At 43.4% G+C, this 23,131-nt stretch overlaps 1 protein-coding gene across 1 annotated transcript; it reads right to left on the bottom strand.

Annotated features, from left to right (window-relative positions):
• Positions 1–11,972: 11,972 nt before the first annotated feature.
• Positions 11,973–17,098, bottom strand: LOC129326492 (2-oxoglutarate receptor 1-like). The gene is made up of 2 exons (XM_054974672.1): positions 16,949–17,098; positions 11,973–13,304 (listed from the first exon to the last, which is right to left on the bottom strand). The coding sequence occupies exon 2, from the start codon at positions 13,285–13,287 to the stop codon at positions 12,307–12,309; it is 981 nt and encodes a 326-aa protein (XP_054830647.1). The 5' UTR covers positions 13,288–13,304; positions 16,949–17,098; the 3' UTR covers positions 11,973–12,306.
• Positions 17,099–23,131: the final 6,033 nt, after the last annotated feature.

The raw sequence follows: 23,131 nt of genomic DNA, 5'->3' as shown, positions 1-23,131 counted from the left end.
GGGTGGCCTAGACTGAGAGTTGAACTCCTGGCTCATTTCCTGGTGGACTGCTGCTATGGAGGCCACTGGGGCCCAGAAAATCTCTAGAGCTGCCAGGCCTCTCACGATGATGAGAAATCTGCTGGTACCTTTCTTTGTCCATGGCCACTCAGAGTGGCAATGGGAGAAAACTTTTTTTAAGAAAGCAACATCAGTGGTGTCACTCACTACGTCACTTCCAGGGAAAACTGGAAGTGACAGGGTAGCTCTAGGAATCACTGGAAACTCTATGATTTTATGATGGAATTTTTGACAATTCCTAGAGCTACCCCACATCAGAGTTTTCCTCAGAAGTCATGTAGCAGTACCATTGACATGATGGCCCCCCATGTCCCTGCATCCAACCCACCCACCAATTGCCAGGCTTGGCTTGGTCACTCTATAATAACATTCAATTTATATCCCGCCCTTCAGGACAACTTAATACCCACTCAGAGCAGTTTACAAAGTATGTTATTATTATCCTCACTACAATCACCCTGTGAGGTGGGTGGGGCTGAGAGAGCTCCAAGAAGCTGTGACTAACCCAAAGTCACCCAGCTGGTTTCAAGCGGAGGAGGGGGGAATCAAGCTCGGCTCTTCAGATTAGAGTCCTGCCACTCTTAACCACTGCACCAAACTGGCTCTCTATCGACAACCATTGTCATAGAAGCCTGTCCCAAGTGCAGCTGAGTAGTTGGTGGGTCAGCTTGGTGCTTGAATCAGAATTAGAAAGGCCTTGGCTGAACGCAAGCTTTGTTGAGAATGACACATAAAACGAAAGTAACAACACTTCAAACACCCGTTCCCAGCCTCCCCCCTTAGTTCTGTCTAGAAGGCCTGGGAAGGCGAGGATGTCAAGGTCGGCCGGAACGGGTTGATAAGAATTCTTCGCTCCCATGGCTTGGGCAGCACCTGGGACCAGAGGGAGAGAACTAAACAACTACAGATTATAACACAAGAATATGGCGGAGCTCTGGCTTGAGAACTGACTAGCAAACTGACACTCTGACAACTAGTGACTGACAGCTCTGGAACAAGGGCACAAGCCTCACTGAAGAGAAGAGTCCTGCTCTGCTCTGAGTTGCTGAGCTCTGCCCATCCCTATGGGGCTTTGCTGTACTGTCCCCTCCATGAAGCTTATGAGTTGGTGGGAATGGATGTAAACCAAAAGAAACATTCTTTTGTAATTATATGCAGGCTTTCTTCACAGTTGGCCCATTGCACACAATAGGATTTACTTCTGTGTAATCATGCACAGGATGGGGCTCAAAGGAGGACACATTCCAGAGAGGTACCTGTGTCACATGCCAACCTATGCTTGTTTACTCAAAAGTAAGCCTTCCTGTATTCAATGGAATTTAGTCCCAGGTAAATATTCATAACGTTGGACTGTTCACCTGTCATAGCAAACCTGGGCTGTTTCCACACATCTTTCCTTCTGCTGGAACATCGCAGAAGACAGCATCTTTGCCTGCGAAATCACATCAGGAAGACTTTGTCATCTGGGATTTTTGCACGAAATCGCGTCTTCCTGGCACGACTTTGTGCGCGAAGACACTGTCTTCTGTGATATTCTGGCAGAAGGTAAGACGTGTGGCACTGGAGTCTTGTGGCTCTTTAAAAGACTGAAAGATTTGTTGTGCCCTGAAGTCCTTGCAAACTAAAGCCCACTTCATCAGACATGAGGAGTGTATCAGCTGGCTACAGAGGGCAATACTGAGAGGTCCTGGTAAGATATTGGCAGAAAGGGAGTAATTAATTCCTGAGACAAATTCTAGTGGGGTAGCCATGTTTATCTGCTGTGACAAAACCAAAAAAGGATCTTGTGCCACCAGAGTGGCAGGGAGCCAAGCTACAAGTGATGAATGACACTTGCCTGGCAAGTGAACAGACTCACGTGTCTTCCTCCCTGTTCACTTGCCATTCACTTGCTCTCCACTTGATCAAGTGGAGCGCAAGTGAATGGCAAGTGAACAGGGAGGAAGACACGTGAGTCTGTTCACTTGCCAGGCAAGTGTCATTCATCACTTGTAGCTTGGCTCTTCCGTGGGTACAGCCTGTTTCATCAGATGCAACACATGAAGTGAATTCTCAGTCATCAAATATAACTATCTACGTGGAAACAGTTAAGAACATTGGCAGGAAAAGACCATGGAATGAGAGCGGTGGGCTTGCAAACTTCCAGGCCACTTCCAGAATTACAATCGATCTCAAGGCCATAGAGATCAGTTTTGGAGAAAACGGCTGCTTTGGAGGCTGGGCTCTGCATTATACCCTGCTGAGGTCCCTGCCCTCCCCAAGCCCTGCCCTCTCCAGGCTCCATCCCCCAAATATTCAGGAATTTCCCATCCCAGAGTCAGCAACCCTAGTGAGAGGTACAGTTTTTGACATTTCCATGTAAAACTCAAAATTACAAGAACAAAAAAATCGATCATTTACAATAGCTGTAATAGGGTTTGTGTGTTTGTTATGTGCCGTCAAGTTGCCTCTGACCTAAGGCGACCTTATGAATGAAAGACCTCCAAAATGTCCTGTCATTAACAGACTTGCTCAGATCTTGCAAACAGGAGGATGTGGCTTTCTTTATTGAGTCCTTTTAGGTCTTCCTCTTTTCCTACTGCCTTCCACTTTTCCTAGGGGTTAACAGGGTTTAAGTCATGATTAATATTATTAAATCTTTTGCTAAAACCTACCTCAGGTTGCAGTACGTGCTACAATAGATCTGCTTCTTTACTTATTTTTATGTTACTTTATTTATACCCAGCCTTTCTCCCCAGTGGGCCCCAAAGTAGCTCGCATCATTTCCCTTTCCTCCCTTTTATTCCCACAACAATCCTGTGAGGTAGATTAGGCTGAGAGCATGTGACTGGCCCAACGTCGCTCAGCAAGCTTCCCTGGCAGAGTGTGGATGTAAAGCTAGTCTGACACTAACAGAACTCCAACGGCCTGGTGCCTTGCTCTTCTGTGCCCTTTCATCTGCTAGGGTCTGCCCTTCAACTAGATAGTGAAGTATGGGAGGAGGCCACTCTAGTGTCCTCCCCCCCAGGTATTTTAATTTTGTGATCCACTCCTGAAATCTTACTTACGTTTAAGTAAGTAAGATTTGTTTGGTGACATAATTTAGGTTTGTATTGGGCAAAATTGTTATGCAGCTTCTGCACTGCCCTAAACCCCCAGAGCTGGGCCTGGACAGGCAGGCATTCCCGAATAGAGGAGGGGGAGACATGCTTCATATACATTGATGACTTTTATTGCATATTGATGGCAGCTGAGGTCCTGATTTGTTCTGATTCTTTGATTTTAACCCTTTTCTAGAGACCTTAACCAAGTTACGAACCTATCAGTGCAATTGATTTCAATGGGCTTAGACTGGAGTATAACTGCTTAGGATTTCATGGCATGTCACCCTGCCTGATACAGGCACAAAGTGAAATTACCTTTGTCAGCAGCTACCTGATGCCCTGATTGATCTTCTGCCGAAGCTGCTCTGCTTCTGCGCCCATCAGCAGCCACCAGGTGAGTTCTGTCTGTCAAGTGTCAGAACTCCTTGAGGATCTGCCTTCAGGAGTTTTTGCAGGTACCTAAACAGCGGCAAATGAAAGCCGACAGCGGAGAATCGCTAGAAAAAGAAATGTCTGGAGATACTCTGAGCATCGGGAGTCAATGGTGACAAGTTTGAATCACGGCTTATACGTGCCATCACCTCCCAGATCTGCACACCACCAGCTGAGACCAAAGGGAATCCCTGACAGCCTGGCAGTGCCACTGCGGTTTGGCCTATTCCAAGCTGTCTGGCCAAGTAGAACTTCCCCTGCCCCACCTCTTTCTTTGCCATCATGCAATCATCTTCAGAGGTAGACTTTGGCTGCTTCCGCACACATCGGATAATGCACTTTCAATGCTCTTTAGTGATCATTTGGAACTGGGTTTTCATGTGTGAAACACAAAATCCACTTCCAAAGGATTTCTAAAGTGCATTGAAAGTGCATTATCCAACATGTGCGGAAACGGCCTTTGTATTTTTTCTGCCACTTGTGCCAAAAAATTGCCTTCCTTTGCTCCAGCACTAAATGTGGCCCTACAATGATGATTTAATTTAATTTATAGGGCCAAGCTACACATGACGAATGACACTTGAACAGCAAGTGTATTTCTCCCTGTTCACTTGCCCTCCACTCAATCCACTTGCCGTTCAAGTGTCATTCGTCATGTGTAGCTTGGCCCATAGTCTGCTCTCCCCGCAAGCGGGCCAGGAGGAGATTACAACATAAATTTATAAAACAATTAAAAATAATTAAAAACATTGGTAGCAGTCATGTGACATAGCATTAAACATAAAAGGTGGCTCATATTGCACCCTACATCTCAAACACCTCAAGCCCACAGGGCAGAGTGGTTAAAATGTTATCAGTGTAGGGTTGGCCATATATCCCCCCCATTGGGAGGGGCTGGTTGGGTGGTTCATCTGCCTCAACCCCCATAAGCCTGGAGGAACATCCCTGTCTTACATGCCCAGCAAAATGACAGCAGACCTTGTTGAGACCGGGCCTCCACAAACAGAGTTCCACCAGGCAAGTGCCAGGACTGAAAAGGTCCTGGCCCTGGTTGAGGCAAAACGAACCTCCCTTGGGCCAGGGACCACCACTAGTTGTTTGTCTTCTTATCAAAGCAGCCTCCAGGGAATATAAGGCAAGAGGCTGGCCCGTAGGTATGTTGGTCCCTGCAAACTGAGAATTTTCTTTAGTCTGGTATTCACTGCAGGCTAGCTGCATTGTCAGGTGGTCATGGAAAATCACCGAACATACGCTGAGCTCCACGGTCACACGTCCTGGGATTCTCTCTCCCTCCCCAGCCCCCTTGGGTGCAAAGACATGCTCGCTGCTGTTCCTTGGGTTTTGTTTATGTAAATCTGTCATCAGCCCAGTCCCAGGTGGTCAGTACTCCGTGCAATGGTTTTGCACTGCAGATGCATCACTCCTTAACGCTTCGTGATGCCAAAGAATTTGTGTGGGTTGTATTAACCAGGTATTTGCATGGCATTTATTCTGTTGTATGCCTTATTGACACTAATCTTTTGCAAATATTGTGTTTTTAAAATCTCTGCTGTATTTATTTATGATCCTGCTTGGCTTGGGTGGCTCAGAGACAGTTTGCAAGACTTTGGAAGTTTTCCCTCTCATGTTTAGGGGTACAAATGTCCCACAAAGTTTTTTGTTGTTGTTTATGGTTGTCACGAAGGGTTGTATCTCTCACTTGAAAACAGTCTCCTAGATCACTTTTTAAAAAATAAACTAAGGGGTTGGGGGGCGGGGGGATACCCCAGCGTAAAAAATGCATATATTTTCTGGGTTTTATTTTCTACCCAGGTGCTATTTTTTTAAGTAGAAAGTAAATCATAGGTTGTAAATGGGGACATTGTACTTTGGGAACATTGTTTACTACTGTTTATTGTTTTACAGGCGACAATGTCCCTTTTTAAAAGAAAGCAATATCAGCCACTTTATCTGAATTCTGTCAAAAAGTACAACTGAGATAGCCAATTCATCCCAATAGTACTTTCAATGTTAAGTTGGTGAAGTACGATAAGACTATGTGCTGCCTTTGGCTTAAAATCAAAACAAAATCAATGAGATGTATATTTCCTCATGAGGAGATACGCACATCCATACCTACTGACTTGGCTGCCACCAATGGCCATTTTCATACTGCTTACCAGCCATAGAACATTGCGCCTAGCTCCTGGAACGACAGCGTCTTCCTGGTGTGATTTTGCACGAGAACTGCTGTTTTGTGCAAGAACTGCAGTTCTCGTGCAAAATCGCGCCAGAAGACGCTGTCGTTCCGGGAACTATGTGCGATGTTCCATGGCTGGCAAGCAGTGTGAAAATGGCCAACAAGAGAAAGCTTTGAGAATTGGATGCAGGGTGTGGGAGTGAGCACAGAGACATAAATCTGAAGGAATACAGTTTCCCTTTTGGTTTGGGAATTCCTAGCAGCAGAAAAATTAAAAAATGCTGGGTGGGGTTGGCTGTGGTTGGCGGTACAAGTTGTCAACTTAGTAGAGCAAAAGCATTTGTCTCCGTACTGCAGCTATTGAGTTGGTTCAGGGAAAGTTTCAACGCGAAGAAATTAAAGATTCTAGCTTTCAAATGAGTTTTACTCTCAGTTCATATCAGTGCAGACATGGTTCAAATGGAGTAAATACGTTTATTCGTTAGTCAAATCCATTCAGTACTTGTGATGGAAAAGGATGGATTCCGCCATCCCCAGTTGGGAAAAGGTGATACAAAGAGTGGAAGAGATGTTAGAAAAACACAGTTCCCACTCTTCCCCAGAGGAATTTGTTTAAAAGGGGTTAAGAAACTACATTTCCCATAAGTCTGTTCTTAAAGGCACAAACCCTATCGATTTCAGTTGCCAATACATAGGCCTTTCTATTCTGCTATAACAGCACAGCACTGCTATGCACTATTGATACAAGACTGTTGCGTCTTCACCTTACTTTGATTATTCCATTGTGGCCGTTAGCCTTGACAAACAGTCTTTGTCTTCCTGGCAAAGACTTCATTTTTTCAAAGCTATTTCAAGAAGCATATAAGATGTATAAGATTCCCTTTTACTGGAGAGGTTTTTTGTGCCAATGGACCCTGATTAACTGTTCCACGTTCATTCGTTCGTTCATTCGTTCATTCCCCACTTTTCTTCCCAAAGATCCGGAGGAGTTCGCCATTTTAGTCTGTAGTAGCAAAATAGTAGAGAGTCCAGTTGCACCTTTAAGGCTAACCAACTTTACTGTAGCATAAGCTTTCGAGAACCACAGTTCTCTTCGTCAGATGCATCTGACGAAGAGAACTGTGGTTCTCGAAAGCTTATGCTACAGTAAAGTTGGTTAGCCTTAAAGGTGCTACTGGACTCTTTAATATTTTTCTTCTCAAAGGGACCCAAAGCAGCTTAGGACAGAAAGAAGAAAACCCTATACAAATGTAGTAAACAGCAAACAAACAAAACCCAGCATGTACATCTTACACTGTTCCTGGGTTCGTTGTTGCATCTTAGACACAGGCCCGTTGGCTCATGCCTCTGGCCACACCCAGGCTGTATAATATACCTGAAAGAGGAGGGGGGAAACAGTCCTCAGCAAAAGTGGTCTCCCCACTCCTTCCTTCCCTCTCTTTCTCCTGAGGTTGATTGCTAGGCCAATTAAAGCACAAGGTGAGACGCAAGTGGCTGCTGTGAATGAGCCTGGCAGGACTTGGGCCCTGCCTTCGTTTGAGAGGAAGACTCCTCAAGGGATGAGGAACCCCCCATGGTCTCCCCTATACTGAAGTCTCCCTGTACCCTACAGCCTAGGGCTGCCAGGTCTCTCACTATAGTGGGAAATCTCCTGACTAGGGCTGTCAATCCCCCGCCCAGGGCGGGGGATCCCCTGTCCCCACTTCCTCCCTTCAACCCCATTTACCTGGCCAGCAGGGGGAGTGCCCCCCAGGGCACCCCCCCCCAGCAGTGCAGCACGCCCCCAGGTAGCGCAGCATGCTCCTGCACCCCACAATGGGCTTGTTTCAGCCTGAATTGGGACCATGGGTGGGCCATTCAGCCCTTTGGCAAGCACGGAAGCGCACGCCAGGCCGCCCTTTGACCCGTGTGATGATGTCACTTCCAGGAAGTAACATCATCACACATGCCGGGAGCGTGTGTGCATAGCATGCACGCACGTGAAAAGACACTGAACAGCATGGAGGGTGAGTGCCAGGTTCCCAGTCCCCTGCTGGGGGGCTCAAGGGACCTGGCAACTCTACTCCATTCTGACACCCCAGTTTGTTGCACACTGGCACCTGAAGCACCAGTCGGCATGCTGACGTCACTTTCAGTGCAGACCATAGAATTTTGCAAATCCAAGAGCATCCCATGACGTCACTTCCGGTTTCCACATTTCTCTAAATGCTCCCACAGTTTGCCAGCTGCCACCAGGCAATCCTCCCTCAGGCAAGCTCCCAGCAACCATAGAAAGCTTCCATTCCAGACTCAGTGGAAGAAAGAGCCCAGCAACCCACTGAGTGGACCCATCTCCCCCCAGCAGCCCCAGAATCTCCCTTAGAACCCCAGAAACAAAGAAGGTGGAGAACCAAAGCCTGGGCCAGGTGAAAGGGGCACATGCTTGGCAGCTCTCGCCTCCTACGCTCTCTTGCAGGAGGAAAGCACCTCTCTCTAGAGAGCCAAGCTACAAGTGATGCCTGACACAAGTTGGACACTTGTCAGCATCCCTCAAGTTTTGATGGGAAATGTAGGCATCCTGGTCTTGCAGCTGTAATGGAGAGCCAAGCTGTAAAACCAGGGCGCCTACATTTCCCATCAAAACTTGAGGGAAGCTGACAAGTGTCCAACCTGTATCAGGCATCACTTGTAGCTTGGCTCTTAATCTTTGCAGGGTTCAGGGCCAAACTCTGGCAAAGGGAAGGGGTGGAGTTATCAGCTCCCTGTATTAGCCTTCAGTCTAGCCTTTGTTAGGTCAACACACAGCTCTCCAGCTTAGCTTGCCCAGCCCCTTCAGTGAGGGTCTCTTGCAGGCTGACATAGTCTCAGCTGCCTGCCGGAGACCCTGGGCCTTTTCCTCTGCTTGTCCAGGTAGAGAATGAGCCAGAGCACCAGAAGCTCTGATGGACCTCCTCTTCCCATATAAATTGGCCTGCCTTTTAAGATTCTCTTCAGGTACCCCTGCCTTTAGAGGCTGGTGGCAACCGGAGGCAGAATCTTTTCTGTGGCGCCTCCCACTCTTCCCAGAGACATTATTTTTGCACCAGACTCCCTGACTATGACATGCTGGGTTAAAAAACAATGTTGTTATTTTAATGAATGGCACCTACTTACTCTATTGTTAATGCTGCTGCAGCTATTTTAGTATTGGAATTTCATAGTTCAGTAATTGATTTTATTTGATAGGAGCTGATGTTTTATTTTTCTATTAGCCACCACAAAAAGTTTTAAGCTGAAAAACTGGCTATAAATATCTTGAATGGTTGGGTAAGTTATGGCTTGCTGTCTGACAATTTTTTTTCCAGTTTTTGTCCTGTTATCTAGTGCTTTAGCTAAGTTTGTGTTTTTAAGTACAAATACTATGCTAGAGAGAGCTTTTTTATTGTGCTTTAAGAGCAGCAGCCACTGACGTGGAAAATGAATTTCCATTTTGTGTCCATGTAAAAATTTTGCATGGTGTCACCCTTGGCCAACGCTAGCTTCTAGAAGCCTCTACACAGCAGCTGCTGAAGTGGAAGACCTGGAAGGGTTGTAACTAGAGCTGGATGGAGCCCGGATCAGAGGCTGTGTCAGTGGCAAGCCATGGACTGCAAGACCATCCTAAGGTGGGGTAGCTGGAATAAAGATACAGGCCAAGCATCAAGTAAACGGACTAGAGAGCTGTAGAACTAAATAGAGACTCGGTAGGTAGGAAGACAGAGGAGACCAGAGACTCTGGAGGCAGGTCTAGAAAGCAACAGAAGCAAGGCCTGACCCAGAAGCATTTATAACCAAGCCTGGAGGAGCCAATGGGTTGTCTCAGGGTGGAGCTGCACTTGGACCTAAGAGGAAATACTGCCCCTTCTTCAACTCTGGGGCCTTTAGTGCTGACTACCTAAGGCACCTAAACTCACAAAATACTCTGGAGGAATACTACAAATACTATAATAAATTTTAAAGAAATTTTTATGAATTTTTTAAAGTGCAAGGTGCAAAGTGCTAATAGTGTGCAGTCTCAAATATTTACAAAAATAGTTACAAAAATAGTAAGTCACTTTCAATTCCAATATATCAATAAGCCAGCACAGTCAATAAAGACAATCAGTAATCCATAGTATAAAAGTCCAACTGGTGAAGAGTTGTATATTAATAAATATTCCTTCAATGTTATCAACAGATGTTATTTTCATAAGAGCGACCATCAATCATGTTGAGAAGAATGGAGCTGAACGTTTCTTCAGTCAGCCAACGGGTTTTTGCCAGCATATTTCCAACTCCTATTTTGGCATTGTTCTATCTGCCTCCACCGACTGAGTGATGAATTAGTGTACGATTGGTGTCCATTCATAAAAAATATGCCTGTGAGGAAGTGAGACTACGAAACGGGAATTGGATTAGAAAAACTATACTCAAACATTGGCATTTAGTGCAGGATTTACTGGGATGCCAGTATCCACTTAAATAGCATATAGGAGAACACGCAATTTCAAAGACATACTTATACGCTCTGATATTCGGTCTTTACTTCTCATCGCGTTGATCCAAGTTTGTAACTTGGTCATGAGTAGTCGGGTTAGCACTTTAAATATTTCCTTTAGAAATGTTGCCACATGCAACACACCACGTGTGGTATATTTAATTAAATGCCATTGCAATATGCTATACTCTGGAAATACCACTTACATTATTAGACTAAGAATACAAGAACATCAGTCTAGAATTTGGAGAAAAGTATCAGAGGCCCCTTTAGTACCTCATTTCTCCCAGGTGGGACATTGTGAAAAAGATTTCACATTCACAGTATTATACGTCAGCAGCAAACATACAAATACAGAATTAATTAGGAGGGACCTTCTTAGGAAAGAATCATGGTGGATCTATAAATTAAAAACAGTGTCGCCTTTTGGATTAAATGTTAACATGGATTTATCTTGCTTTTTGTAATTAACAGTGAGGGTTTTTGGTTTACTGTTCATGTTTCTTTAAACGTTGGATGAGGGAATTTTGCCCAGCTAAGTATTGTTTAAATAGAGGTTCTTAGTTTCGATGAATTGCTGCCGCGGTGGACATAGGAACCACTTTGGACATGTTCTTCTTTTTCATGGAGTAGTGGCTTTGTGAGTATTGTTATAAGCCATGTTTTAAATTTTGTATAAAATATGAGAATGTAATTTATATGAATGTATTTTTATAGTGTGATAACTGCCAGAGGAAGGAATACGGAAACGGGAAGGAAATACTGGTACCCCCGTTGCAGTTACACCTCTACTACACCTCCACCTTTTGAACATCTCCTCCTGGAAATGAATTGGACTTTGTCTCATTAAGACATTGGTCTTATAAAATTATATAATTCAAGGCACTAGCGCTTTAGCATTGTAAGCATAGGTCACTTTAAGTCTCCGTTTATTTATACGGTCTGATGTTAAGTCTGTTTTCAAAGGACATGTGACTTTGTGGATGCCTTATAATTGGATGCCTCAGGGCCAAGCTACACATGACGAAAGACACTTGCCTGGCAAGTGGATTGAGTGGAGGGCAAGTGAACAGGGAGAAATACACTTGCCGTTCAAGTGTCATTTGTCACTTGTAGCTTGGCCCTTAGAGTGTTGTTGCGCAGCCAGAAATTATTGTATACAAGAACTTGAATTAATTGGTTTAAAAAATTTGTATTATTGATTGATTCTTTGTATATATTTCTTGATACACTGTACATATATCAATAGAGTTTATCTCACTTTGTTAGTAAGGTTTTCACGGTGCAATTTTTTGCTTGTTTCCTTGCTGTCCATGTCAAGTTCTGGCTGGAACAGCTTATTCATGTTGTCAGATGTCATTGACTCGTGGTCAGAGAATGCAAGACTGTCTGCCACCCCTTAACAGGCAACAAATTGTTTAGTTGAAAAGAGCTTTGCTGGATCAGGCTAATATATGCCAACACTCCCTTTCTGACAGAGGCTAGCCAGACCCCGCCCCTTCCGCCTCCTTTCCCTCCCAGTAACTGAAATTGTGGCATTAGAACACGGAAGTTTCATTTAACCATTGTGGCTAACAGCTGTTGATAAATCTATCATCTCTGACTTCATATAATTCTGTTTTAAATCTATCTAGGCTAGTGGCTATCACTACAAATGATGGCAGCAAACTTAGCGTGTGAAGAAATGCTTTCTTTAATCTGCCCTGTATCCATGGCTAATCAACTTCTTTGTGTGACCTTGAGATGTACTATTAAAGGAGAGGGAGAAAAGTTTTCTCAGTACATGTTTTCCATACCGTACATAATTTTATAAAGCTCTTTTATTTTACAAACTTTTCTTCTATTAAGGAGTAATGCTTCAGCAACTGTGTTTGACACAAGTGCAACAGAAATGTATAAAAAAATATCTGGAATTCAAAGCAACAATCACATTTGTTATTTCAGGGAAACAAGAAAATATGTAGAAAATCTTATTTCCGGGATTACTTCAAACACCTTGCATATGAACAAGCTTTATTCCTCTGCTGAAAGTACACTTGTTTAGAAGAACTCCGAATAACGTCTTTTTAAATCTGTCTCTATTTCTTAGTCATCTTTATGTTCCGTTTACAGATAGAAAGAATGGCATGTTGAAAGTTATCTCCGAGCACAACATATAATATTAAGTTACCAAAGGTATTTAATGATGCTAAGGATTTAGTCACAGTAAAAACATCCCGGATCTGCTCCTCGACCTTGCAGCTTACTGGATGGATCTTCAGCTCAATGCGAACTCCTCTAAAGATGTGAAATGGCAAGAAACACACATAAAAAACAGCCAGAAGGACGATGGCTAGAGACCGTGCCTTTTTCTTGAAGGAAGTGTTAGTGTGTGGCCCTCTGGCCAGCTTGTAGATAATCACAGCATAACAAAGAGTCACAAGCATTAAAGGCAAAAAGAAAGCAAATATCGTCAGGAGCCAGTTGAACAACCGTATCGAGTCCAGTTCCTCTGAACTGGTTAGGTCCAAGCAAATGGATCTATTCTGGCTTTCTTTGACCGTAATGTAGTGGATCATTGGGCTAACCATCAACAGAGAAATGACCCAGACTGTCGCAGAGGCCATGATAGCCCATCTTCGTTTCTGAATGGAAAAGCAACTAATTGGGTAGACAACAACAAAAAAACGGAAAAGGCTGAAGCAGGTCAGGAAGAGAATGCTGCTGTATGTGTTGAAGTAGAAGGTGAAACGGATGAATGTGCACATAAAATCTCCAAAGACCCAATGGTCTCCATTGATTGAGTAATGTATCAAGAATGGAAGACAAGACACGTACAGCAAGTCTGTGATGGCCAAGTTCAACATGATGATAGTGCTGCTTTTCCAGGGCCTCATTTTGAAGATGTATACAAAAATGACGATGATGTTCCCCGGGAAACACACCAGAAAAAGAAGACTATAAATTATGGGGATATAGAACTTCTGGAACGAGACGCCTCCATCCGAGCAGTTCCTGAAAGCAGTCGTCCGATTTTGCAAAGAAACGAGATTGGCCAGGACTTCAGAGCCCATATCCATGGCTGACTCATTTAATTCTTTGAGAGGAAAACAAAAAGGGGTTAATTTTTAGATGGTTGGACGGAATTGATATGATGGGCAGGTTCTAATATTTAGCCTAAAAGAAATGGGTCTTGGGGCTGGAAAGAGACAGAATTGTGCTAGTCAACATTTCCTGTGTGATATATAGAAATGGTGAAAAAATTTAAACTTCTGTTATGGGAGGGCAATACAGAGATAATGAATTGTTTAATATATTTTGACTGAAGAGAGGACCAGACTTTCTCATCGTTTTATATTTTGCTACCAGGGTTCTGGGAAAAGAATCCCTCATTAAAACTGGTGCCATTTATGAAGCTTATTCCTCAATGAATTTTAATCTGGTTTGTATCCCATGATGCTCCGATGAGAACAAGAGAGATTGGGCAAGCAGAAAGGAGATAGATCTAGTTGGGGATGAACTGGAGTAGTCAAATGCAAAGAGGGACATGACTTACATATCTTTAAGAGTAGTATAGAAGGACCTCTGATAGATACAATGTTAAGTTTGGACAAACCACAGCAAATTCTCTAATTGTGCATCCTGACATATTTTGTGCAGTAGGAGAAATTGTGCAGTGAGAATGCAGGCTGTTTTCACACTGCTTACCCAATCGTGCAAAACTCTCAGAATGATGCGTCTTCCTGGTGCGATTTCCCCGCGATAACTGGAGTTATGACAGGAAATCGCGCCAAGAAGGCGCGTCGTTTGGGAGTTTTGCGCGATCGATAAGCAGTGTGAAAACGGCCGCAGTTTTGTGCAGTTGGGCATATGGGTTTACACAAGTAGCTGTGTTGGTCTGCAGTAGAACAGCAGGATGTGAGTTCCGTAGCACTCGTCAGGAGCTTTGACTCTTAAAAGTTTATACCCTGAAAATCTTGTTGGTCTCTGAGGTGCTACTGGACTCAAATTGTGTTGGTCACATGGGGTTTTATTAATATTTATTTATATAAGTTTTATTTATATAAGTTTCCCCCAAAAAATAAATAGATGAGGGAAAGGATGATACAAAGAAAGAGAAACTCTCTTTGTTTTCTTATTAACCAATGGGCAACAGGGGCAGCTGCCTTGACTGCCCACAGCCCCACCCCCTCAAAGGAGATGGGGAAGAAGGAGAAGGAGACGTCCACTGCCTCTCGCACCAGCCCATCTGTGGCTTAGGTAGCCAGCTTCTAGAGGCAGCAGTGGCTCCCGCCATCTCACATGGGGCAACAGCCACCCCTTGCTTGGCCCTGGCAGGAACAAGTGGTTCTGGGGCCCATTCTCAATTTTTGCCCAGGGCCCCAGAATTGCTCAGGCTATCCGATTTCTCTATCATCTTCACCCCCATCATATTCCCTTTCCTCTGCTATCATTTTTCTTTCCTTTTGCTTAGCAAACATTTCAATGTTGTGCTTCCAGATAGGAGGAGGGAGAGAGCTCCACACTGGATGCTTCCATGGGGAAAATGTTTAGACTTAAACCTTGATTTTCCTGCTGAAATTCCCTCTATCACACAAGAATGATCTATCAAGTACATTTTCCTCTGCCCTTCCTCCAAGGAGCTCAGGGTTGCATACCTGGTTCTCCCTTCCCCAGTTTATTCTCACAACAACCCTGTGAGGTAGGTAAAATTCAGAAGGAGTGGCTGGATGAAGACCACCATGGCCAAGAAGGGGATTTGAACCCTACTTTGATACTTGAACCACAACAACATTCTACCCTGACTTTCAAATACAGCAGTTCTCGTTGTTCTTTGCATCCCGGTGGTCTAGTGGGACTGAATATCGAAGATTTCCATTCAGATCCCAGATCATTCATGGACTAGCTCCTTTTTGTTACTTATTCTGTTCTTGGCACAGAAAATGGTTAGGAAAAAAGCTCTTGCCTGCGAATGGCATGTACACCAGGCTCCCATTAAAGCCACAGGAGCAGGTGCAATAAAACTTCATATAGTGCCCCTAAGAGCTAAACAACAAGTGATGAATTACATGAGGTTGCTCAGGTGAAGGGAGTCGCAATGTTAGCTGGGTGAGTTTTAAAAAACAAATCGGAAGGCTCTGTCAATTTCCCCTCTCTACAGAGCCAGCAAAGATAATTCCTCAGAGAGTTTGTTTATTTCCTCTTCACCTCCTAGAAGGGGAGGTGAAATTGACAGAGCCTTTGGGAGGTGAAGAGGAAATAAACAAACCCTCTGAGGAGTGATCTCCCTTGCTCTGTAGAGAGGGAAAATTGACAAAGCCTTCCAATCTCTTTTAAAACTCAGCTTCCCAGCTAACATCGCAACTCCCTTCACGTGCTCCTCCTCATGTAATTCGTCTCTTGTAGTTTAGCTCTGTGGATTTCCTTAGCTCTTAGATTCAGTTCTCTGTCTGTAAAATAGGAATATCCTTTGAAAGAGTTTTGTGAGGCTGAATGAGAGAGCAAAAGGGTTCTCAGCCACTTTGAGCCATTATGATGACTTTTGTTCAGTTTTTATATACTATGCTGGCTCCAACCTTCAGCACATGTACTAGAGAGCAAGGCCCACTGACCTCAGCAGGGCTTGTTTCTGAGTAAACATGCTTAGAATTGCACTGCAGATATCAGGGTGTGATTCTGAAATCCATATTGATTCTAAAATAAACATTTACTTCGTTCTTCAAATTGTAAATACCTGATACAGATTTCAGGTTTACATCCAATTGTGGTATACTCTTATACTCTCTAAAATGAAATAGAATAACTGGTATTTTTCGAGGACCACAGTTCTCTTTGTCAGATGCATCTGGCGGGGAGGACTGTGGTTATCGAGGGCTTGTGCTGCAGTGCTGCTGAACTCTTTTTGATTTTGCTACTACAGACTAACACGGCAAACTCCTTTGAACCTTTACACAAGCAAACTGATCCCCACACCAAAAGGAGCTGTCTGCATCTCCATATCAAAGGAGTTGTTTACATCCCCCCTCTCCTCCTTCCCCCCTTCCTCTTCTCCTCTATATTTGGCCAGTTTCCTTCTGCCCTCCATGCATCTGACAAAGAGAACGTGGTACTCGAAAGCTTATGCTACAATAAAATTGGTTAGTCTTAAAGGTGCTACTGGACTCTTTTTGATTTTGGTATTTTTAGTAATTGATTTAATCAGTTTTTAAGATAAAATATCAAAATTAATCTGCTATAACTGATCAATTGCAGTTAGTCCAAGCCTTTCTAAGAAACCAAAAAGTTTTACAACAAAGATGAACAACACTATATCTTTTCTTTTTTTAAAAAAGCACACACAGCCATCAAATCTGGAACATTCTGCCAACATTATGATACTCGCTCACTAGAATATGTCTGTGGAATTGGTGTTGATTTGTGCTGTATTCCAGACACCTTTTAAAGATGTTTTAGTCCAATTTCTTTGATTTACCATAATATAACAGTGACTATATAAAAAGTTAACATTTTCAAGTTGTGTTGAGTCAAATTAAGATTTGTGTCAAAAACAAAAGTCTAATTTTCTTACTGTTTTGCTGTTCCCTGTAGCGCATTATGGCTTAAAAATCTAAGGAACGATGACTGCCCATATCTCAGAATTGCTCCCTGTCTACAGTATTTCTGTCTCATTTAATACCATAAGCAGGTCACTCTCACACACAATAAACATCCCAACTTAGAAAATAAGAAGAGTCTGGTTACCTGGGAATTCATTAGAAAGTTGCTTCTCTGTTCCATTGTCTTGGCAAAAAAAATGAACCTCCCCAAATCACCAGTCCATATAGTCTAGTAACATTGGCTGAGTGCAATACTTCTGTGGTTTTTGTTATTATATACCGTTCCAGACGCATGCAAATTGAGAGCTCACAAAAGAGATGTGCGAGTGTGTCGCTAAGGTTTATATATCAGCTGTCAGGCCTGCCTTCCTTTGCATTTTCTTCCCCCTCTCTGTTTGCATCCACTCTCCAAAAGCAGGAACAAGCAATCTCCCCCTGATAAGCAGCGACCTGTGCATTGCAAAGAGGAACTCAGTCGTTAATGGATTCAGATATGACCTTTGTTGACATTCATACTGATATAATGTGATCAGTGTAGATAAAGCTTTACAGAATAACGTATCCAAAATCCTTGCTCCAAAGTGCTTACAATCTAGAAAGTAACTCTTTTCACATGCCTGGTGCATATGTGCTTAATTTACTGAATGGGTAGGGAGGAAAGCAGAGGTAGGCATTATAGAATAACAAAACACGAGAACTGGAAAACCAGAAGGGAATAAGTGGTGAATGTGAGCAGATATAGTTAAGCTTTTTTATGCTTTATTTTGGTTGAAGGTAAGAACTGGTAGCTCTGACCTGGATAGCCCAGGATAGCCCAATCCCTGAAGCTAAGCACAGTTGGCCCTGGTTAGTGATTGGAAGGGAGACCACCAGGGTTGTTATGCAGAGGCAGGCAATGGCAAACCGTCTCTGATCATCTCTTTGTCTTGAAAACCCCAATGGGGTAGTCATAATTCGGCTATGACTTGGCACATTCCACCACCACCAAGAACTGGCCAGAATTACCAACTGTCCCCCGTAACTCTGCCTTTAATGGTAGCTTAGGAATTAGCAGGTGATAACGCTGATTTCCTTACTGTGAAAAGCTTTGCCTGCTGATATCTGCTAAATAACTTGCTGCTAAATGTACAGATGCAGAGTGAGTTTTGTTGTTAGTTTGCCCTCTCCAGTACTGAGGGATGAAGCCAAACACTTTACAGAAGAGATGGGTTTCCAAGGAGGAAAGAGATAAAACCACATAATGGAGGTGGTTGAGAGGGAGTGAGTTTCAGAAATGAGAGCAAAGAGTCCAGTAGCACCTTTAAGACTAACCAACTTTATGGTAGCACAAGCTTTCGAGAGTCACGGCTCTCTTCGTCAGATGCATCTGACGAATAAAGTTGGTTAGTCTTAACGGTGCTACTGGACTCCTTGCTATTTTGCTACTGCAGACTAACACAGCTAACTCCTCTGGAGAAATAAGAAGAAGTGCCAAGAGCCCTTTCAGCTACTGAGGATGAAAGGGTAGAATAAAGGATCACACAGAACCATAATGGGACAAGGACAGAGAAAGGTAGGGACGTGCTTGAAAGGTAAGATCCTATTTTAATAATTCTTTCTATGAGAAGATGCAGGCTGCCTTATTATTCATTATGTCGTTATATAAATGCCGTGTGAAGCTACCTTTTCTGAACTCCTTGGATTACATGATTGGATTGTCTTCAAGTTCCCCCAGGTGAAGTTTATCTTGAGCATAGCGTAGCGCCTATCCAAGAACGTTGTGCCTGCACAGTAGCCTTGTGATTGCTTTTAGCCAGTCCAAGAACAATATCATGTCATGTACTAGAGAAGAAGCAGTACCGGGTTGTGGCTGCTCTGGTCATTAAATGGACTGGCTTGTAGGAAGCCTGAGTTGTGTGTACTTTGCCCCCTCTTTGATTCTGCACAGTCCAACGAGTCCTTTAAATTATTGACATTAGGAGGTATTGCCTGCTTTTGGGCCCTGTGCACTCGGCTCAGCAGCATCTGTCGAGAAGTGATTCCAGCAAGGCCTGATTGCAAGATTAGCGAGGTTCATGGGCAAACAGAGATGCTGAACTCATAAATTTCAAATTAATGTTTTCCTTTTAACTATGTGTCTTTTAAAAATTGGAGGTGGCACCAGCCAATGAGTGACAAGGTTGGGGCAGCTGCTGCTGCAAGAATGCCATAGAATTATGCAAGAAAACAGTGTGACTGTGCAAACTGGACGCAGCCAGATTTGCTAGGAGGTCTCCAGACAGTTGGCTTCTCAGTCCACAACAGGCCAACAGAATATGAGCTGAACTGATGGGCATTTCAGCATAAGTAATTATAATAACATCATCATAATAATAGCATTTGATTTATATACCGCTGTTATGACCCTTTCTTTCTCTTGGGTAGCTTTGATCTTTAAGCCTTTTATTCTTGCCCCCTCTTGGTAGATTGCTGCCACCAGGAATTACATTCCAGAACAACTTAAATTTCTCCTTTTAGTAACGTGCCCAAGGGTCAGGCTTTTTCGTGGTACTATGTGGCCCTGAGGAAAGGAATGGGATATAGGAATAACTCTGGGATTAAAAACAAAACAAAAAGTCAACTTTTTTTATAAGAAGCATATTGGTTTCATATTATTTCTAAAACTTGATGGTTTCCAAAGAGTAGTTCTCAGTTCTTAAAGTTACTTTACTTAAACCCAGTCACATAGATCTCTCAGGCTTCACATTCAGTTTGCCTGCTTTTGATATTAATTTCTCTCTCAATTACAAGTAAGACCTTTTCTCAGGCGCACACACAGTTTGCCTGCTTTCTCCTGACTGAATGTTCTTTCACAAACACACAGTTCAGGCTTTCAGACAACATAAACAAGCTCAGGCTGCACACAGCTTGCCTCCTTTTGATATTAATTTTTCTCTCATTTACAAGTAAGACCTTTTCTCTCTATTCTCAGTCTAAAACTGCATTCACTCCTCCCACACACTCAGGGCCAAGCTACACATGACGAATGACACTTGAACGGCAAGTGGATTGAGTGGAGGGCAAGTGAACAGGGAGAAATACACTTGCTGTTCAAGTGTCATTCGTCATGTGTAGCTTGGCCCTCAGTCATTAACCAGTCATTTCACTCACTCCTCCCTCCCTTCACCCCACTCTTCATCTATACCACACCAAGCATTTAAAGACACATGCACACATTTACTTAAAATCATTACAACCGCCCTTCAGGACAACTTAATGCCCACTCAGAGCAGTTTACAAAGCGTGCTATTATTATCCTCACGACAATCACCTTGTGAAGTGGGTGGGGTTGAGAGAGCTCTGAGAGAGCTGTGACTGACTCAGGGTCACCCAACTGTCTTCAAGCGGAGGAGTGGGGAATCAAACTCAGTTCTCCAGATTAGAGTCCTGCTGCTCTTAACCCCTACACCAAACTGGCTTTTATATTGTGAGAGGATTTTTTTAAAAAGTTAAATGACACGTTGATTCAGAGAGAAAAATGACAGTTATTATTTTAAACTCACTGATTAAATAAAACATAGGCTCAGAAATAACTGTCACTTTAAAAGACAGTTTATCAGTACAAATTTATCACCCTTCATCCTGACTAATTTGCATATTTGCTTTAGCACATGCAAAAACCTAGACGCCAATATTGCTCTCATTATCCTCCAGCTCTCTCCGCATTCTGGTGGGTGACTGTGTGGCTGATTGCTTAATTAGGTAACTAATGGTCGTCACCTATGCCGTTAAGGTATAAGGCTCTCTGATGGCTGGAATCTTCATTGCCAAATTAGTCACTTTTTGTAAACGTGCAGTACTTGGGCATCTCTTGTTGAAATAAATCTTGTTTTAACAAGACAGAAATGTCCTATTACGTGAAGATCTAAAGAGAGAAAAAATTACAGCTAAAGTGACAAGGCCCACAACAATTTTTCTAAAAAGAGTGGATCCAACGTACGCTGTCTTAAATACGGCTTCTGCATCTTCACTGAAGTATGTGAGCCATGAGGAAAGCTTACGCTTTTATGATCCATGACGGAAGCAGCCAAGAAGGGTATGATATCTGCAGATGCTGGTCTTGGAGCTACTCTCCTTCAATGAAAGGCCAGAATTTGCTTCTGGCCAAGAAATTCTGGCTCGTAGGGAAGGAAGTGTTACACGCCAGCTCCATCTATTTGTAACATATAGAGGGGAGCAGCCTTTTTGAAAGGGGTATGCGATTCTCGTATCTCCACAGATTCTGTTGCTTTACCTACAGTAGGCAAGAGATTCTTCGGAATGAAAGTCATTTTTGACTGAGGAGAGCATAGGCGGATTTTCAAATCCAAGGAAATGAGTTGGGGCAGCTTATGTTGATATACGTACTTATCCAAAAAATGTTATCTGCAGAATTACTGATCTTTGTATATCATAATTGGACTGAGGCTTCAAAGATTTACATTATAGCTAGATATATAGGGTCCTTTAAAGACTTGGTTTTAGCCTGCTTAAAAACATTTGGGCCTAATCAGAAAAATGGATGAGCCAGTAAATGAATATCTGGGCTAGAGGATACCATTTTTGCAGTAGAATTTTACTTAGCATCATGTACCCAGACACAAAAGTACATGAATAATTGATTTGCGTATAATCCACAGGTGTATAGTGTGTGCATCGCTTGTGATATTGAGCAGTAGTGGTGGAGAATGCCCTCAAGTCATAGCTGACTTATGGCGACCCCTGGTGGGATTTTCATGGCCAGAGACTAACAGAGGTGGCTTGCCATTGCCTGCCTCTGCAACCCTGGTCTTTGCTGGAGGTCTCTCATCCAATTACTAATCAAGGCCGACCCTGCTTAACTTCTGAGATCTAATGAGATCAGGCTCACCTGGGCTATCCAGGTCAGAGTGTGGTACTGAGTGCACTTTAATAAAGTTGCTTCATTATTTTTGAAAAAAAGAAGCATGATTTTGTTTAAGAAAAATTAATGTCACGCTGCTATGATAAGAGAGAGGCCTCACCAGCCGTAATTGGCTGTTCCACCAAGCCATTTAAACATCAGAGATTGTCTTCTGGTTCCTCTAAACCAGTGTTTCCCAGACTTCTGATGCCTGATATACCCTATTTGGAATTAAAATTCTTGCATGCAAAAGATGGACTTTAGGAGTAGCAACTACACACCGTCAGAGAAGCCCACCTAGGTAAACTTCCTCTGCATGAGCAAACCGAAAAGGGAGAAATTGCCAGTGATTAGGTGAATTTGGTCTGACGGACGTGAAGTCCCTGCTGCCTGCAGTTGCTTGAAGTAAGGCACCCAGCGGATGACTCCGAGGTTTTAATGAGTCAACAGTACACAGCTACTCCTCCATTAGGCTGTTAAGGAGTCTTGGTGTGTTAATATGGTGGCAAATGCAGGCACACTCCCTCCCTCTCCTGGTTGTAGGATGCGATCCTCCTTTAAGGTAGTCGGAGGAATAAAACATTACAGGCAAGTGCCTGCTAAAGCCCAGACTGAGTTGATCCAGTGACAGTTAACAGAGTGACAAATCTCACCCAAGCATTTGATGAAGAACTTTGTTACAAGACCAATTAATTGGCTGGTTCCACTTGTGGTACCTGCAGATTCTGCTATGAGTAATCTGTATAAGTTAATGAAAGACACCCCTTCTGATGGCTAGAGGCATCTCTTGTTATATCTGAATGAGTCGCTGCCATAGCAAGTCAGCCTCAGTCTCCGTGGGTGTCCGTTATAGTCCCATATTTAATGGGATCTGCTCAAACTGTGTATTATTATATGAAAGGCACAGAGACTTTAGACTATAAACAGCTGGAAAAAGCCATTATGGATGAAGATAGGATGAATAAAGCAATGTAGAGGCAAAGGTTCTAAGGTTACATGAGATGCGAGGAGAAGTTGTATGAGCCAGCTAGGGTTGCCAGCTCCTGGTTAGGAAATTCCTGGAGATTTGAGGGGGGAGGGGTTGAACCTGGGGACAGTGGTATTTGGGGAGGGACATCAGTTTGGTATAATGCCATAGAGTCCACCTTCCAAGGCAGCCATTTTCTCCAGGGGAAATGATGTCTGTTGCTTGGAGATCAGTTGTAATTCCGGGAGACCTCCAGCCACCACCTGGAGGCTGGCAACACTAGCCCCAGCCCATGTGCTAGGTAAGCTAGCCTTGGAATAGTAGCAGCTAGGTGGTCCAGAAGCAGAGACTGTGAGGGATGCTGTTGTATTAATTTTTACAGGTTATACTGCTAATGGAAGGGCCTGGGAGCATCTTGGTCTTATGGGAAAATATACTGCAACCAAGGCCCTATTGTTGTACTAGTCAAGGGAACAGGCCAG

Source organism: Eublepharis macularius, chromosome 3 (assembly GCF_028583425.1).
Source record: "Eublepharis macularius isolate TG4126 chromosome 3, MPM_Emac_v1.0, whole genome shotgun sequence".
Lineage (NCBI taxonomy): Eukaryota > Metazoa > Chordata > Lepidosauria > Squamata > Eublepharidae > Eublepharis > Eublepharis macularius.
This window is presented reverse-complemented; position numbering and strand designations above follow the sequence as displayed.

Bases quoted from the DNA above. Each gene is read 5' to 3' on its own strand.
- LOC129326492 (XM_054974672.1), bottom strand. From the start codon at position 13,287: ATGGATATGGGCTCTGAAGTCCTGGCCAATCTCGTTTCTTTGCAAAAT.